The sequence below is a fragment of the Acipenser ruthenus genome, chromosome 19 (genome assembly GCF_902713425.1).
Source record: "Acipenser ruthenus chromosome 19, fAciRut3.2 maternal haplotype, whole genome shotgun sequence".
NCBI classification, from domain to species: Eukaryota; Metazoa; Chordata; class Actinopteri; order Acipenseriformes; family Acipenseridae; genus Acipenser; species Acipenser ruthenus.
In genome coordinates this window covers 8,400,821-8,420,157 of record NC_081207.1, presented here as the reverse complement: position 1 = coordinate 8,420,157, position 19,337 = coordinate 8,400,821, and the positions used below count along the sequence as shown (strand labels likewise).

Genomic DNA, 19,337 nt, shown 5'->3' with positions numbered 1-19,337 from the left:
GGTTATTACTTGCACCATTTAACAAAAGATTCAGATGGCAACACATTTAATATGGGACAAATCACCATTAGAAGAAGGCTTTCAATAACAGTTACTGTTACTTTTCAGCAGAAGCCAATAACTTAGTGTCATTTTCATCACACTTTGACATTCTCTTATAAGAGACCTTAAAGAATAGTAAAAATAAACCTATAGCTGTAATTCGCAAGTTGAAGACGCATGTGGTGTGGATGGAATGGAACTGCCCCCTGCTATCTTAATTTCATGCTTGGTTGCCATGTAATCATCCCAGTGGGGAAATGACAGGTTTAAGTCTCCCAGTGGAAATGTAACCAGAGATGAATGATGTCAGTGACCCGCTTAATTCGCAGAGCCTGATTTCTAAGCATGAAAGATTGACAGAGTCCACTCTATAATGGTGGCATGTAATGATTTGTTGCAGGTTACAGTATAGTTACAGTATAGTTTGTTACTAATGATTTATAACGTGTGGAAGTCAAGCACTCAGGATTTTCATTGAAAGAGGCACAAATCTTTGTATGTCTTGGGAGGCAACAACAGTAACTACATGGACTACAAGGCCAACCAAAGTTAAAGGTTTTTTTCTTGTCAGTTTTCTTCCAATTTCTATGTTGTGAGCTGGCACTAATACATGTGGGGAAAGAGTAGCTTGCCTCCCAACAGCTATTTCAAATTGCTTGTTTTGTACTGTTTGTAACACAAGCTTTGACACAATAGCAACAGTATATTTGATACTGAAAAGTTTGGAGCATTGCACATTTATTAAAACATTGTGTTTTCTGTAGATGTTTGGCTTACTGGCTGCCTTCTTGTCAAAATGGTTGCTATTTGAGTCAGCGCAGCACGTTCTGTGCTTTTAGCACACAAAACTGTTGTGATGGATTAAAGCTTTCATTGCATATGCTGTTTATTTATTTATTTTTGTTTTTTGTTTTTATGTACAGTATATATGTTAAGAAACCAAGACATCATAAAAAGCTTAGCATTTGTAAAAAATAAATAAATAAATACATAAAATAAAGCTGAATGAAAAAGGTAACTTTCTGTATTTAAGTCCAGACTTTCACATTCATAGTTAGTGAGGCAACACTGATTACCCTGGCTGATGTTTGTAATATATTGGCATAAGAACTTTTGAGGTGAAACTAAAGGTTACCTATTTCATAACTTTGATGAATGCATTAGGGGGAATGTTTGTCATCTTCTTGGTGGCATAGTATTTACTCCAGTCTTCTGTTTTTTAAAGATGTAAAACATCTGCTAATTTTAACTGTTAACTAACAAGAAGTTTAAGTTCTCCTTTTATGCACTCTCACATCATTGTATTCTGTTTTGTGAGAAAAAAAATAAAGTAAATTAAATATTTAAATAAATGCTTGCATAAACATTTTTAGAAGTATGCAGTTCTTCATGCTTTTACCTAAGAATTAATGATTTCATGTCTGTAATGTATTGGTAGAAATGCTGAGGTGAAACTATTTGACTGAAGGCACTAGCTGAAACATTTGTCTTATGTTCTCTAGTTCAGAATTTATGATTGCATGTTTTTAAGATACAGAGAGAAACACACCTAAAAAAAACTCCATTCTAGATTCACTGAGCTGCTAATACTACTTTTTGGAATCCAGCTGAACAAATATTGGAAGGAATGGAACTGTAGTAACTACATTTCTTCTTATGGTCCATTTAAGGTTGCTGTCAGCTGATAGAAAATGACACTGAGAAGAACATTGTGCCATTATGATAATTATCCACTCATGTATCTATTTAGAATTGTCTCACTAGCCAGCCATCACACTCCCCCAGTACTGTGTCAGTCTGCAGTTCTTAATAACACCCCCATGTGATGATGCACAGTGGGGGCGGTGTGTGTCCTACCTGTAGGGGGCACCATGCCCTGACATTCCCGTTGACTTTTTTAATGGGAAAAGAAACATCTTGCAGTATTCACACTGATAGTCCTAACAGAAAGATGATAGCTTGGCAGGGCTGGGAGCTGAGGGAAGACACAGGGAGCCCACACAAGTTGTTGCTCTTGCGATTATTGCAAGCTAACAGGGACAGCTGCTGGAACCACTTATGCTAAATTACGCACATTTGTGAGATGCAAGCTGGACTATTTTTAAAAGTATTTTTTCGATGAATACATTGGGTGAGAATGAAAAAGAAAACCGCTATCTAATGTCTTCTTGTTTAGAATTACTTTGAATATCATTTTCTGTGTCAGTCATGGCATCCCTGGGGACTTTCTAAAAATCTCCCTTGCCCCTCTTTTGGGTTCTCAAACATGTCTTCTCTCCAAGTAAAGCTTGTATACCAGAGTGTTATCCTTAATCTGTCCCCCTGCAACACTCTGCCCAAAGTGGATGTAAGAAATACATCAGTAAGAAATAGCACATTTCTTACACCCATTGGGGGCAGTGTTGCAGGGGGACATGTTAATGGTTACACGCTAGTATACCAGCTGTGCTTAGATAAAAGATATGCTGAATTGATAACTTTTCAAAATAGATAAGGTCAAAGCCACCACACCGACAGCAAAATATTATGCTAAGCTCCTGAGAATTACATGCTATTGGAATATTCCAATTCTGTTTCTGCCTTCATTTCCTTATTCCTTCCTGATGCATTCTTCCTGTTCATATAGATATTTCACAGAATGAGATTGGGTTGGTAAATTGTATCAGGCAGGGTACGCCAAAAAACCTCCAGTAATTTAGGAGTGTTTGGTAAGTGGGTTTCTAATTCTGTTTCGATAGAGAAATAAATCAATGTGATAAGACATGATAAGAAATGTGGATGCCTGTTGGTCAAGTGCAGTGGTCCTCATAGTATGGCACAAGGTCAAATGAGAAATTGAAGTTCACTCTTAAGAGAATATCTCATTATTGTAACTAAATTATATATTATTGCTGTTGTTTTTCAGGGCATTCTTTTCTCTATGCCTGACTGCCTGAAAACTCCCCAGGACCTGATGAAGTTATATCTACACGAGTCCAACAGAGTCTACAGAGACAAGATGGTGGATGAAAAGGATTTTGGGGTCTTTGATAAAATACAGACTGATTTGGTGAAAAAGTTTTATGAGGTGAAGACTTTAGTTTCATTATATTGAAAGCAATCACTTGGAAGGATTGTGGACATTTTGAAGCTATTTGCTTAAATTGTCATTGCAAAAATAAAATACCTAAAAGATTTGATTGCAAAACAGCAAGAGTTGCCAGGTAGTTTTGTTCCACAAGAGAATGTTGTCCCCATATTGGTGAGAGATATGAAAAGTTTTCTCTTTTGTTTGAAGGATATCGAGGGAACTCTTGAAGAGACGATGAAAATGAACATGTACTGTCATTTTGCTGCCGGCATCGGTGAGCCCAAGTACATGCCGGTTCAGTCCTGGGAGTCCTTGAATAAAACCCTCGTGGAAGCACTGGACAATTATAATGAAGTCAATGCTGTGATGAACCTCGTTCTCTTTGAAGATGCCATGTGTCACATGTAAGATCTTTTCAAAATGCATTAATAAAGATGCTCTTATAAAAGTCGACCATGGTAAAAGATGATCAAAATGTAATAAGGCGTAGTGAGGGCATGGTAAAGCATAGATAAACATTGTAAATCCCAGAAATATACAGTAAAGCATATTGAATAGTATATCCATGGGAAAACTGCAAAACTACTGTGAAAATGTACTGTGGTAAACTTTCATAAGGGCAGGGAAACATATAAACAGCAACTAAGTTTATTTTAGTACTCCATATTTAACAGGAAAAACAAGAACTTTTTTATACATGAATTACCGATTAAATGTTTTTCTCTTTTGCGCCTGTAAGTCAAGGTCAATGTTGCAGTTGGACAGCTTTCATCAAATTCATACAATTAGAAACTGTTTCCTGGAAAATGACATGTACATATTTTATTTAATCATCATAACAAGGCAAAAACAACAAAAACACATTTAGCTGTACTGAAGTAGTGAGTACTTGAAGTGCTTGGATCAGGAATATTCCAGGCCAGACGGAGGCCAAGATCAAGGCAGTCAATTTAAGCTGGCTTTGACTCCAAAACTGATAGCTATTTACTCCAGCAACAGCAACTTGAGAGTGCTTTAGATACCTTTGATTACATTACTTCGATGTTTGATACTAATGTTGTACAATCAATAATTGTTTTTCTACTTTAGAAAAAGTTAATTAAGGATTGGAGAAAATGTGGCCTTATATGTGTTTGAAAAAAAAAAAAAAGTCACACACAGGATTACACACCATCACTAAACTTTGCTTAGTTAGCCCTCAGGTGCTCACTGCAGATCCCTCAGTGCAGTGGATAGTAGTCTACATAACATACACAACACATACTCTTACACAATTTGGACAGGACATCTTTCAAGTGCTCCCGAATATAGTAATATATGGACATTGGGAGTAAACTACTTCCTCCCTCACCGTATTCCCTCACAAGCTGTTCCAGGACTTGCCTATCTTTGGCTCCCAGATTCATCTATTTATGACCTCTCTAAAACCCCTTGCCATCTTTTAACCTTTACATTATTAGTAATATTATATCTACCTCTCTTTCAGTCTTATTTCACCTCCACCGTATCTCTGTCTGAAACTACTTGTCAAAGCAATGTATTAGATTTAGCATAATCAAACAGAGGGTAAGCCAGCTCTTGATTCAATCCATAAGTACATACTAGCTTGGTATTTATAGTCTCCCCATCCTTGTTTTTTAATCTTCTCCTGCTGCCGGTGTAGCTGTCGTATCAATCGCATCCTGGAGTCCCCCCGGGGAAACGCTCTCCTGGTTGGAGTAGGTGGCAGTGGCAAGCAAAGCCTGACAAGACTGGCAGCTTCTATAAGCTCCTTGGAGGTCTTTCAAATTACTTTAAAGAAAGGCTACAGCATTCCTGACCTTAAGGTAAGCCCATGTATAACCAACGTCAGGAATTGATTTAAGGTTTTCTCTGAATCCCTTTTCATATTGGAAGGTCTCCCAGCATATTAAGGAAAAGCAAGCAAGTGTATGTTATGGTTTTTTTTTTAAATGCATTTATTTTTTTTATTTTAAACCCAGCAGTGCCCACTTCTACTCCTAAAAAATACATTATGACATTATGTAATGACAAGAGATTATCCTTAAAGGAAATCGCCATAGGAATATTATAATATACCCTAAAAACTTTTGGCAAACCATTTTCTTCAGAACTCTGGTCCTGGAAATGTTAGCATAGTACTGCAATAGTCTGCCAGTGTGGATTTAATGAATACAAAAAAAAAATAGAGAGAAAGACAGTAACGCTAAACAGCAGAACATAATGTAACTATTGAAATATTAAAACAAATATTGTTACTGTGTTAAAGATGGCAAATCAAGCTTGGTGAATATTATGTTTTCTCCTCTCTAGACTGATTTGGCGACCCAGTATATAAAAGCCGGAGTAAAAAACATTGGTACTGTATTCCTAATGACTGACGCCCAAGTATCAGATGAAAAGTTCTTAGTCCTGGTCAATGATCTCCTGGCATCAGGTAAGGTCATGATAGATATGCATAGCTAAATGAAGTAAAGCCACCTGCAGAGGGTATATTAGAATTATGAACTGAAAAACAGAGCTACCCAGTAGTCCAAACTGACCTACAATCTGAACCACGCTTTTATAATGAAATGCATGCTGATAGCAGCTGTAGAAACTGACCAGCTTCGATAATTCTGTAATGAGTGTGTGTCTGTATCTTTAGTTTCAAATTATTATTGATCGATCACATATACCTTTACAAACCATCAAACAAATAATCCATAATCTGAACAGGGTCCTTTTCCAACATGTTTGGATTAGCAAGTCTGCTGTACTGTATTGTACTGTTTCCTCAGTGGAATACCTGTGCCTCATGGAAGGTTCTCATCTACAGATACTTTATATTCAAATATACAGGCACCATGCAGGTTACCGATAGTTGCAGCTCAAATGTGGATCTTTGAAAATGTTATCTGCAGAATGAGCAACTCCAATAGATGTGTACTGTAAATGGATTGGAATGAAGATAATTCAACATTCTGTAACCAAAATTGCCTCCTGCTAACAAGCTTTTTCAAGGCTCCAAAAGTATCCAAAGCTATTCTAAATTGTTGCCAAGGAAACCACATGTGTATTACACTGTTTATGCAGTTATCTTGGAAACTGTGAGATAATATTGAAACAAAAGAGTAAATACTGTCCCAGGCAGTTTCAGAATTTGTGTGAAATATACAGTATATGGAGTTCAGTGTCACATTTGTATGCTCATGATACAACAATTTAAATGGACGATACTTGTATTGGGATTAAAACACTTTTAACAGCACAATAAAGTGTTGAAATGATAACTTTTGTGTTCCAAGTTTCCATTATATATATATATATATATATATATATATATATATATATATATATATATATATATATATATATATATATTTTTTTTTTATATAAACTGTACTGACTTGCCAAGTGAAAATAGATTTCACCTGCACTTGCTGTGCCTGGAATGGAAAAGTGGCATTTGACATTTTTACGTCATAAGCTTTTAAGTAAGAATTCAAGCCACTGCGTTTTGGGATTGTAGTATGATTGTATTTATTTTTTTTCTATATTTTATAATAGACTAAGCTCCTCTCAGGTAACGTCAGTGCTGATTGCCCGTGAACGCTACAGCATTTTGTGAAGTCCCCAAAAAGAGGAGCTCAGTGGGGTGTGAAAAGGAATTGTTGAAAAAGCTTTCAGAGATTTACATTACCAAAGAGAAATAGTCAGATTCCAAATTTTTTTCAATCACAGGCTCGATAGGATTACGTGTGTGGTACTGTGCTCCAAAATCATTCTATTTCTAGGAGCCTGGCTCACATACAGCATGCACAATTTCTGTAGCAGACTTTACTGAAGCAGTACATAGTTTGATGGAAATGAGCATGTCTGCACAAACAGGGAGTGAAAAGCATGTGAACTGTATTTCTTTTTACTAGATATGTCAATTCTGTTGAAACTGCCCACATGAGATAAAAGTGGTTCATATGTGGAATCAGTGGCCGTATTCAAAAATATTTAACTCCTGAGTTATTTAAAGTCTGTTTAGATGAAGGAAAAGTTTGACTTTCAACTGTTTTAGAGGGAGGTAAAGCTTTGTGAATAGGATCGTGTTTCATACAAGCGCTCATGTGACTGTCACTGCACTTTTACTAATAACAATGAAATACGTGACATTTACTATTGTGTGTTTCACTAACGTGGTTTAGGGGTTGGGAACTGTGTTATTTGAAAAACGGAATATACTAAATAAAACCATGTATTCTTGAGTTTCAGTACCCGCATAGATGAAATGGTGAGCCCATTGGCAGATGCACAGCAAACCATTATATGAGATTTTGTACTGACTGGCATACATGTTTTCAAACTTTGATCTAATTAGCTGTTTTCTTGTATTATTTTTCTTTCCTTTTCCACCTTTTGTCCTAATAACCTCATAAACAAATGATTTCTCTGGGGAAGAACAGTCCCTAAGACATGATTAATGTCAATCGCTCCAGCGTTGCCTCACAAGCACATTGTGTTTTTGCACCTGTAGGAGAAATCCCTGATTTGTTTCCAGACGATGAAGTTGAGAATATCATCAGCAGCGTGAGGAATGAAGTGAAGGGCCTGGGCTTGATGGATACCCGAGAAAACTGCTGGAAATTCTTCATAGACCGCGTTCGAAGGCAGCTCAAGGTGAGACAGCAAAAAAAGGGATTTGTTGGCGTTGATTAATGATCTGTCTGCGATTTCATTCTTAACATTAATATCTGGAGCATGCAGGAGAATAATAAAGAATTCACATTCGCATGTCGCAGCCCCCTGACCAATTTTGATCGAGACTCATTTCATAATATATTCATCACTTATCGTAATATTCCTCATGCTTGCCACCACACCCCCCCTCTCCAGTTATGAACAATGTATGATCCCGGGGGCACTGACATGCGATGATATAGTATTATCAAAGAGGGTGAAATTGGGAAAAGCCACGCTGGCTGGTATTGCATTATTTGTTGTTTTCATTCATAGTTTATGCAACAATGGAAATAGCTTATCACCCTGTTTAATTTAATGCATGACTTTTTTTTTTTGTTTTTCTGCCGATTTTAAAATATAATTTAAATATGTTGTTGACCAAAACAATATTCGGAAAGATTCCCCATGTTTTCCCTTTTGACAATTTAAACATCTGTATTGCTGTGCCTTTTATATACACATAGAAGTATATGTATACTCATTTGCTTCAAGAATATGTGGTTGGTTAACTTGGTCGTTCCTTAGATGTAAACTGGGATGTTTTATAATGTACTGCCATTCCAAAATAGAGGAACATTTCTTTCATTTCTTTCCGTTTGTTTTTTGAGAAAATGTCAGTGCTCAGTATTTGGAGTCGACCTTTATTATGAGGTCAATTCCAAATTTTTTTTTTTTTTTTTATCTACAAAAAAGGATGGCTTTGAATATTTCATTTACATTTTTTAATTTTTGTTTTGCTTTTACTATTTTAGCAAATATTCAGAGGAGTTCTGTTGTTCCAGTATTGAGTTACTAAGTTTGCCTTTACCTGACTTCAGAGCAACAACACCCAGAACCACTTAAACTGATTTCAAGCAACATACAACAGTACCAGAAATGTAAAAAAGAAAACCTATTAATTACCTTTTGAAGCTACTTGCTCTTTAATGTTACAAAACTAAAACTGGGCTCTTTATCATTCAAATTGAAAAGCTGTGTCAATAAAGGCATTCTTATAATTTATGTGTATAAAGTTATGGGTGAAGTGTTGGTTAAGACTCTGTGAGGTATGTAAGCCCCATTCAATTCCCATTACATTTAGTGTAGTTTGTCTGATTTTGTTTCTCCTCATCGCTCCAGGTTGCCCTGTGCTTCTCACCCGTTGGTAACAAGCTAAGAGTGCGCAGCAGGAAGTTCCCGGCTGTTGTCAATTGCACAGCGATAGACTGGTTCCACGAGTGGCCTCAGGAAGCTTTAGAGTCTGTCAGCTTGCGTTTCCTCCAGGAGACGGAAAACATTGAGGTGAGGAGCTAGCGAGTTACTGATGTGATTGGAAATTAGCTGACACGCTGCAACTGTGTTAAGCCCTGCTGGTTTAAAAGACTTGCTGTGTTGGATTCACAAGTCTAATGAAATGTATACAGTACTGACAGATCAGAGAAATTTGACAATTTGTGATTTGTAATGAAAACTGTTAGTCGTGTCTTGCCACAAGGCACAAGAAGAAACTTTACTATAACAATAATAAAGTATATTGTTATACTTATAGTTATATTGTAGTTCCTGAGTACAGTCTTTGTTTTTGTGAGTTATTGTAAGTTTAATAATACACATTTTGATCAGCCATAAACGGTTCTCCCATCCAAACTGTATGATCTGATATCTCTTTCACGAGACACACAACATATTGACTTATACAATACTTTTGATGGATTTTTTTTTACATCTAAACATCAGTTCTAGTTTGTTCTTCACTGTTCTCAATATGTAACTACAAGCATCTGTCATGTTTTCTATTTAGCCCACAGTAAAGGAGTCGGTCAGCAAATTCATGGCGTACATTCACACCAGTGTGAATGAGAGCTCCAAAGTTTATCTGGCTAATGATCGTCGCTACAACTACACCACCCCCAAGTCCTTCCTGGAGCAGATCAAACTGTACCAGAACCTGCTAGGAAAGAAGAGCAAAGAGCTGACAGCCAAGATGGAGCGTCTAGAGAATGGCTTGCAGAAACTCAACAGCACGTCTGCACAGGTCAGTGTTCGAAGGGTCTGGGTTTTGGTGAATTAAATAAAATTCATATTTATGAAACATGTCTGACAGTATGACTCGTACCTGAACAGCAGGGTTTATTGTTAAGATATATAAAGCTTTTGATTAAAAATGGTTGGGGCTGTGGACACCTGACCAGAGGGTCGTGGGTTCATTCCCAGGTGGGGGACACTGCTGCTGTACCCTTGAGCAAGGTACTTTACCTAGATTGCTCCAGTAAAAACCCAACTGTATAAATGGGTAATTGTATGTAAAAAATAATAATAATAATAATAATAATAATGTGATATCTGTATAATGTGATAACTTTTGTAACAATTGTAAGTCGTCCTGGATAAGGGTGTCTGCTAAGAAATAAATAATAATAATTTCAGCTCTATGTCTGTCTTTACATGACTTTGAGCCTGTCTGGAGAATCCGAAGTGCTGGCACTGAGAAATCTTATTTTTAAATCATGTGACATGAGGAAGGCTGCTCAGTGCGAGAACTCAGAGATTCTACAGACAAGCGCAAAGCCAGGTCAAGGTAAATGTACAGATAAATGACATTGGAGCAACAGATCCCACAACTAGAAACTGATCGCAAGCACCATAAAATGAGAAAGGTTTGTAAATTACCCATGGGGGGAATGCCAGCTGTAATAATACAGGATTTAGATCGGAAGTGGCTGTAGCTGACAATAATTCTATAATGCTTACCAGCAGTCTCTTCTGGCTATGATGCACTCTCAGTGAAATTACCAAGGAAGTGCAATGCTGCCTGAAAGCAAGGCTTGCAAAAATAGATTTTTTTTAACCTAGTAGTGTCAGATGTGTTTTATTATTATTATTATTATCATTATTATTATTATTATTATTATTATTATTATTATTATTATTATTATTATTATTATTATTATTTATTTCTTAGCAGATGCCCTTATCCAGGGCGACTTACAATTGTTACAAGTTATCACATTATTTTTACACACAATTACCCATTTATATGGTTGGGTTTTTACTGGAGCAATCTAGGTAAAGTACCTTGCTCAAGGGTACAGCAGCAGTGTTCCCACCTGGGATTGAACCAACGACCCTTCGGTCAAGAGCCCAGAGCCCTAACCACTACTCTACACTGCTGCCCTAGAACTTGAAATCATATCACTGGCTTTTCTTGGTTTCATTGCTTTTCATTTCTTTAATTTGGGATGTGTAGTAGCTGTGTCATTTTTTTTTTTTTGCGGAGTGAGCCATTCCAGCTTTGTTTCGAATTCCATTTAGTTTTAATAGAGAAATATACATTTGTAACAAAACTGCACCTTTAAATAACTGTAGCTGGCTAAATAATCTCATACCTGATTTGAACCTCTGTTAACTGAGTTGGTCTCAATGTGCAGTTTTGAAAGAAACACATGATGTGACACACACACGTATTTTCATTTTAAAACTTGGATATCTGGTTCTACTTTAACTTTCATGGCCATTTCATATCAGCAGTGTCTTCAGGGTACATAGCATGTTACTGGCACGTCAGTCAATAGGGCAAAAACATAACTGGTTAGTTAATGACTGGAAAGAAGCCAATTTCACCCTCCAGGTGAAATGACCAAGCAAGTGCAACTCTAGTTGAAAGCTTGGCTTGCAAACAGAGATTTATTTAACCAAGTGTAATACCATAGATCATGTTTTTTAAATATAAATACAAGTTTACTATAAGATGGACATTTCAGACATTGGACTATATAGTGAATGGAAGATGCCTGTGTCTCCTGCTGAAGAAATAAGAACTGTGTGAAGCCAGAGAAAACTGAACAGCAAGAGTAACCTGGGGGATAAACCTATACTTGATTGATGAAATAGCCTTTCAAATTTATCATTTCTTACCCATTAGAAAAAACACATGCTGTGCACTTAGCCTGCGGTAATAATATGCATCAGTTTGATTGCTGCCTTACAACGGTTGCCTAGTGTGCGCCGTTGATGTCAGCACCTTTCATGTTCATTTCCCAGAGTTCATTGTGGTGTTGTATTATTCCCACGTCCTTCTCAGTAATAAGTTAAAACAATCCCACTTGTATCCATTTATTAGTGTGTACATGGTCTCTAAACCACGCATCAGGTCAGAATAAACATCTGGAAAAGCAGATTAAGCTCCCATTGAAATCCATTCAACACCCAGGAGACTGACATGACATAAAGAGAAATACAGTTGCTGACTTTAATAATTTTGTAGCTCATTGTAAAACCGAAAAAAAGAAAGGAAATAGGTATGCTCAGCAGATGTTTTCTCCCGTATGTATTTTACACTGGTTCTTACTACCGTAGATTTAGGAAAATAAATGGTCAGCAAGTTCCCTTGAATTTTTACCTCATGAAGCACACCTATTTATGAAATACATTCATGATCGGAAAAAAAAATGTGTGTTAGTTAACGCTTAATTGCTTTACAAATAAGAGGGGATGACATATAAAGGTGATTTTGAGCATATTTTTTTTTTTGCAGTAATACCCCAAGTTTAGTTAGTGATGCTATTCCATTTAGTTTTTCTTCTGCCTTCCTGTTACTCACTATGCTAATGCTTTTGGTGTAGGATGGAATGTACAGTTAGGTAAGCACGACTGATTCTTTTGTTACTGATAAACAGTTTTGGTGTTTTATTTCTAGTGCTCTTTCCTACAGTTTTTTAAAGAGCCTATGACATGGAATTTGATTTTTACCAAAAATGTAAAAAATAATATTAACAGCTCTCACTTGAACATATAATCACATTCAATTTACCAAATTATGTGTAATCCCGCTACAATTAATCAAATAATACCCAGAAATACACAGAGGGTGATCTCCATTTCCTGGTTTGGGGCCAGGAGACTGTGACCTCACAGAGGGAGATACCCGCAGGCTCCTTGCATCTGCCAGTATGGCTGACAGCGACAGTGAAAGTGAAAGTAGCCTAATTGTATCAGTTGTAGACACCTCTTATGAACATGAATCATGTGGTGATGGACCTGACATAGATGGAGAAAACAGGGATTCTCCCATATCAATTCAAGCCATATGCCTCCGAATCAGAAGGTTCGAACTCGGAGAGAGACACAGACAGCACCAACGCGGACAGACCAGAGGGACTGCAGGTGTCTTTGGAGAATCAGCGTCTTGGCAACACAGAATGGTTAAAAACCCTTCTGTTTAACATAGATTGATACTTCAAATGTTTCATATTAGCCATAATTGTATAGTTATGTCAGTCCTTTAGTTAACAATATTGATACATGAATTATTGATACTAGCAGAATAAACTAACGCTGTGGATTGCTACTGGCATGTATTTAACATATCTCTCTATATATACATATGTACAGTATATTAAGGATGTGCACATTTTCGGTTTTTATGAATATTACCCCAAAATCATAATGTAGAGATGCCAACGGCTACGATTTGGCCATAGCAGCTACAATTTTGAAGGTTCTGCTGCGGCGCTTCAAAACAATCTGGCACAAAATGCGCACTACATATGTAGGTATACTTCCATGTCGACACACACCACTTTCCTCAGGTTTTTTTATTTGTTTCTCCAATATACGTTGCATTTTTTTGTCTTGGGGGAAATTATGTATACTAATATTTCGTTTTTTATTTCCCTGATTGGAACAACCAGCTACAACACAAATACGAGGCATTTTAAATGTGGCCTGGCTCTATCAAAATGTATGTATTTGTTTGTACACATTCTCCCTGTGTTGGTGCTATTAGAATGACTGCTAGCCAATTTCAATCCCATGTATGTTAGACCTTATCAGGTGTTGCCCACCTCTGGGGTTTATGGTCTCATGCTGCCAGCAATGAGATACCTCCTATAGCTCTTGTAATTGAAAACAAATGATACACTGATATGTGTGCTTATACAACACAATGATAACCACTCAGAAGAGCAGGATGCTTATGATAATGTTACACCCAATGGAATTTCACATTTTCACATCCATTGTGCATAGTGAATATTATTATTGTGTAAACTAGCTGACAAAACTAAATTAACCAGAGCAGGGATGCTGTAATATACCATGACTTTGAAATTTGAAATCTGTCTTTGGCGTACATCGATATTGTAAATAAATAATAAAACAAATAAATAAATTAAATATATTACATTGATAAATGAGGATGACATGTCATTTATGTAAAGGAAGATAATTATCTACCTGTACTTAAAACCTTAGGAAGTGCAGTTAGATGGGAAATATTACTTCAGTTATTCTGCATGATCCATCTTATAAGATGATCACCACAGTGGCTGCTTTCCAAAGAGAGTTTAACTGGAATGTAAATTTGTAGTGCAGTCAGGTGGTCATTACTCATTGGCAACACCTTTAATAATGCTGATGGGACTCAACTTTTCATGTTAAATTAACATCAGTGCACTCAAAATAAATAAAATGCAGAGGTAACTATGCATAGGATGCACAATTAAAGATTAAAGAAGAAATCACACAAATGTGAACATTGCATGAAAAGTAATCATTGAGCACATGAATCTTCTTGGGAATGTGTACACATCTGGCAACTACACAATGCTGCACTACAGTATGTGACTGAGAAAGGTAGTTCAGGTCTTTTTAAGGTGCTTTATTCTGAGTTCAGGAACTGCTTTTCAGTTTCAGTTGCCTGCCATAGATATGTGATCTGCCACTTTCCATTTGCTTTTCTGGCAATACACACATGTGCACTAGATGGTGCTGATATTTTGGCTGATGTAGCCTATGTTATTATTATTATTATTATTATTATTATTATTATTATTATTATTATTATTATTATTATTATTATTTATTTCATTACATTATTTTTTTCACATTATTTTTACATACAATTACCCATTTATACAGTTGGATGTTTACTGGAGCAATCTAGGTAACGTACCTTGCTCAAGGGTACAGTAGTGGTGTCCCCCACCTGGGATTGAACCCACGACCCTCCGGTCAAGAGTCCAGAGCCCTAACCACTACACCACACTGCTGCCCCGTGTTGCACGTGTCATAATATAAATTCAAAAAACAAAAACTGTAAAGACAAAATACACAATGGTCACGCTCTTGTGTAGATGCGCAGTGCACACTATCCTTAATGTGCCATCCATAATAACTTGTGTAGGCACTGAATCCACTTGGCAGCTCATCAACATAGCTCAGTAGTATATCTCCAGTACAGTAAGGCTTCTATTATTAACAGTTTTAAATGGCCAGTCTGACTTTCCCATGTTTGAAAAGGCCACTGATCCCCCTTCTCTTCCCTCCCCGACAGGTGGACGACCTGAAAGCCAAACTGGCGGCCCAGGAAGTGGAGCTAAAACAGAAGAACGAAGACGCTGACAAGCTGATCCAGGTGGTTGGGGTGGAGACTGAGAAAGTGAGCAAGGAGAAGGCTATCGCTGATGAGGAAGAGCAGAAGGTAGCTCTGATCGCTAAGGAAGTCACCAAGAAACAGAAGGATTGTAAAGAAGATTTAGCCAAGGCAGAGCCAGCACTACTTGCAGCCCAGGAAGCTCTGAATACTCTTAACAAGGTACAGCGTTTGTGGGACATTTCTTGAGACGACAGGGATTATTTTTATATCATCTACATTTTCAGAATATGCAATATATTGTCTCCACTTTCTGATCATTATTTACCCCTTTCCACCACTTTGGAAATTAGTTTCTTCACAAGGTTATATTTTTTGTTTGTGTGAGCTTTGTACTGTGTACTCACTCAACTTGTCCAGAGAATGCTTTACTAAGATTTCTCACTGAGAATGAATGTGCTTGCAGAAGGAGGGAAGAACAGTCATTAGGACAGCACAGTGCTCATTGAGAATGTGTTGTTTAGGACGGGGTTCATGGCAATATAGCTTATGAGTCTTCATGTCAGCCTCTTGCTAACCCACGTTGTTCCTGACTGCCAGTGTAGTATCTTGTACATTTTAGTTTTTCTACTCTTAAGAAAAAAACAGTGGTGCAAATGTTGTACTGAAGCAAAAGCTTGCCTGTGTTTTAGGGAGTATTTTATTTAGTTCACACATCGCCTGCGCTGCAGCAGTAACCTAGTTAAAAACACAAAAAAATAGAATCATGGAAGACTGTGCCCAACACCTTGGTATCATCATGCTTCCCAGTCCCTTCATACATCTTCAGGATATATTTAAAGCTACTATAAGTAGGAAAAGAAACTAAAAACACAGCTCATGAAAAGGAGTTCATATCTCCCCACTACTAACTGGCTTTGGTAAAAACTGGTATTTCTGAAAATCCTATATTAATACATACTGAAATTAATTGTGCCGACATTTAAAGGAACTGAATACTATACTGTACATCGGTATTACATTATATCTACTGGGCTTCATTGTTTTACAAAACGGTGTTCGTATCCCTTCAGTTTCAATGGTCTCCTAATTGAGCCATTAAAAATAAACTATAAGTAGGTTCAGTTCCATTTTAGTTGCTTTGAATTAAAATAAAAAAGTTAAATCAAGATCAATCAGATTTGTGGTTAAGTGCGCAGCATCTATTCTCTTTTGCTGAACATTAACCATTTTGGGGCAGCAGTGTGGAGTAGTGGTTAGGGCTCTGGACTCTTGACCGGAGAGTTGTGGGTTCAATCCCTGGTAGGGGACACTGCTGCTGTACCCTTGAGCAAGGTACTTTACTTAAATTGCTCCAGTAAAAACCCAACTGTATAAATGGGTAATTGTATGTAAAAAAAATAATGTCATATCTTGTAACAATTGTAAGTCGCGTCTGCTAAGAAATAAATAATAATAATAATAATAATAATAATAATAATAATAATAATAATTTTACGGGAATTGCATTTAAAAACAAATGAGTTACCCTTTGCCTGTGCTGAAAAGTAGGTCAATAAGAGCAGTATTTTAGTACCTTTGGTATCATACATTATCTGGACTACTGTTAAAGCCTACAACACTCTTAACAACAAAACAGACTACATTATTTAAAGCTTAGTAAATAGGACCTGGTCACTTACATGTTCTAGGAAAATGTGAACCTGATTATTGTAATGCAATATAAAATAGAAGAAAAATATCTTGCGATGTAATATTGTTTTCATTCAATGTAACCTTCCATCGGCAGCAATAATTGAGCCCCTTCGGAAGGCGGACAGGGGTGCAAATGCACCCCACATACATAAACGCAGTTAACTTATTATTTAAGGCAAAATAACGACACAAAACTGGTTTATAATAGTATTTCCAAATTAATCTGTAGGGCTAAATCAATCATTTTAGAAGTGGTACATATTTCCTACATCCCAACTCCCCTGCAACTCTCACCGCTCCCTGCTGCTTGAAGATGGAAACAATTAAAAATCATATTTTTTTTTAATACTGGACTGTACCAGGTAATAAGCAGGATACTATAAAGAAAGAAGTTATCAAATAACAGTGCTGGAAACTAATGTATTATACAACGCCCATAGATACAGTTTCATAAAAATGACTGTTGGCTGAACAAATATATATTTAAATCAATCATTTGGTTACATGATTCAGTTACTTTCTTGAACACGTCAGATTGGTTTACCAGGTTTACTTGGATTAGACGTGATTCTAAGAGCTCTATTGAGGCCACAGAGGTGATTTAAATGTCGTATAACGTTTAAAAAGCCATGATGACTGAAACTGGAAATGATGCAAAGTGAATCTGAACAACAAGAAGATTGCATTAGTTAAGATAACTCTAATATATCCCATGCATACCAAGTACTGTAACTCTTTTAAATATTCTTCTATAATGACGCTTCTTTGAAACAGATTGTGTTTAATCCTCTGCATTTCTGTAGCAGTTATTAAGTATGCTAGGATCTGTGGAGGCTTAGCATGTTGTTTATTCTCTCTGTGGTGTAAATGAAAGCCACAAAATCAGAAAAAAATCATATGGCTAGTTGTCTTGAACTTGTCAGGATTAAAAGCAGCTGACATTTTTGTTGTCATACTGCTGTTCTGAGGCAGTTTAGTGCTCCTGTATGAGAGGAAATAATCTTCCAATCTACTTTAAAACAGTGTGGAAGTTAATTGCCATTGATTGGAACTGCATTGAAAGCGGGAGGGAGACAGCTTTTTTTGTTATAAAATCACCACATTATGAATGGGTGTATTGGGTACTTGCTGATTTTTTAAATACTTCTTAAAGACAATCCAAGTATTCTGCATACCCCTACTTATGACCTGTGAAAGTAACCACAGCATTATTTTGATGTAACTGGATAGCATAACACTACACATTTAGCATGTTTATTTAAAACTGGTTAAAGATCTATATAATATTGTTACACTTTTACTGTGAAATAAACAGGTATCAAAAAAAGTGCTGAAAAAGTGAATAAGAGGGTTCAACTATTCACAGTTAAGAAGCCTTGTGAGGGTTGTCATGCTACGATGGAGTTTCATTGCATTTGATGAGACACATTATTTAAAATTCTGAACGTAGCTTCAGGCTTCAATGCTACTCTGTTTCAAATAGCTACCTCTACAGACTTACTGCATTAGTGTCTATGCGTACAAAGAAAACCCATTCATTTTATTGTAACAACATTTATCCACTCCTTTTTTTTCAGAACAACTTGACAGAGCTAAAGTCTTTTGGTTCGCCAGTCTTGGCTGTCACTAACGTCACAGCCGCCGTCATGGTGCTCATGGCACCCGGGGGAAAAGTTCCCAAAGACCGAAGCTGGAAAGCGGCAAAGGTCATGATGGCCAAAGTAGACAGCTTCTTGGATGCCCTGGTCAATTTCAACAAAGAGAATGTCCATGATAACTGTCTGAAAGCTCTCCAGCCTTACCTCAAGGACCCTGAATTTAATCCTGAATTGGTGTCATCGAAGTCCCTTGCAGCAGCTGGTCTGTGTTCCTGGGTTATTAACGTTGTGAAGTTCTATGAAGTGCATTGTGAAGTGGAGCCCAAACGCCAAGCCCTGAATAAAGCCAACGCCGATCTAGCTGCTGCCCAGGACAAACTGTCCATTATCAAGTCCAAAATTGCTGTAAGTACTGTAAAAGTGGTAGTAGCCAACAATATTATTTCTTAAATCTGTTGGGCACTTTAATTCTCTATAGAGATTTATGTTTTTTTTTTTTTGTTTGTTTTTGTTTTAACAAACATGTATTTACATTTCAAAACATGATTTCAGGTTAAAAAAATATCACATTGCAACTCTTATACAGATAGTGTTGAACTGCCTGACACTGTCATACATACAGTCTTGCCCTTAGCTAAGTTAACTGGTTTTGTTTACATACAAAAATAAAAATAGGTCTCACCTTTTTGTCACACTAATTTGGTAGTGCCTTTTGGGTGATTTGGGTTTACATGTAGTTTTCTTTTAGGGAGAGGAATTATCCTTCAAAATTCAAATGACCAAATTAATATTAAAATATGTAAGGGTATATTTAAATATATCTGCCTGGTTTCCAGTTTGGCTTTGAACGACTACAGATATTGTGCAG

General features: G+C 36.7%; 1 protein-coding gene across 1 annotated transcript in view; it reads left to right on the top strand.

Annotated features, from left to right (window-relative positions):
• The window catches only part of LOC117424597 (dynein axonemal heavy chain 9-like), a 138,722-nt gene that overhangs the window by 56,809 nt on the left and 62,576 nt on the right, over positions 1–19,337 (top strand). Inside the window, exons 42-50 of the mRNA XM_034041106.3 lie at positions 2,948–3,109; positions 3,320–3,516; positions 4,776–4,938; positions 5,426–5,549; positions 7,620–7,762; positions 8,945–9,106; positions 9,606–9,839; positions 15,138–15,398; positions 18,449–18,874. Coding sequence (XP_033896997.3) covers positions 2,948–3,109; positions 3,320–3,516; positions 4,776–4,938; positions 5,426–5,549; positions 7,620–7,762; positions 8,945–9,106; positions 9,606–9,839; positions 15,138–15,398; positions 18,449–18,874 — 1,872 coding nt within the window. The remainder of the gene's footprint in view (positions 1–2,947; positions 3,110–3,319; positions 3,517–4,775; positions 4,939–5,425; positions 5,550–7,619; positions 7,763–8,944; positions 9,107–9,605; positions 9,840–15,137; positions 15,399–18,448; positions 18,875–19,337) is intronic.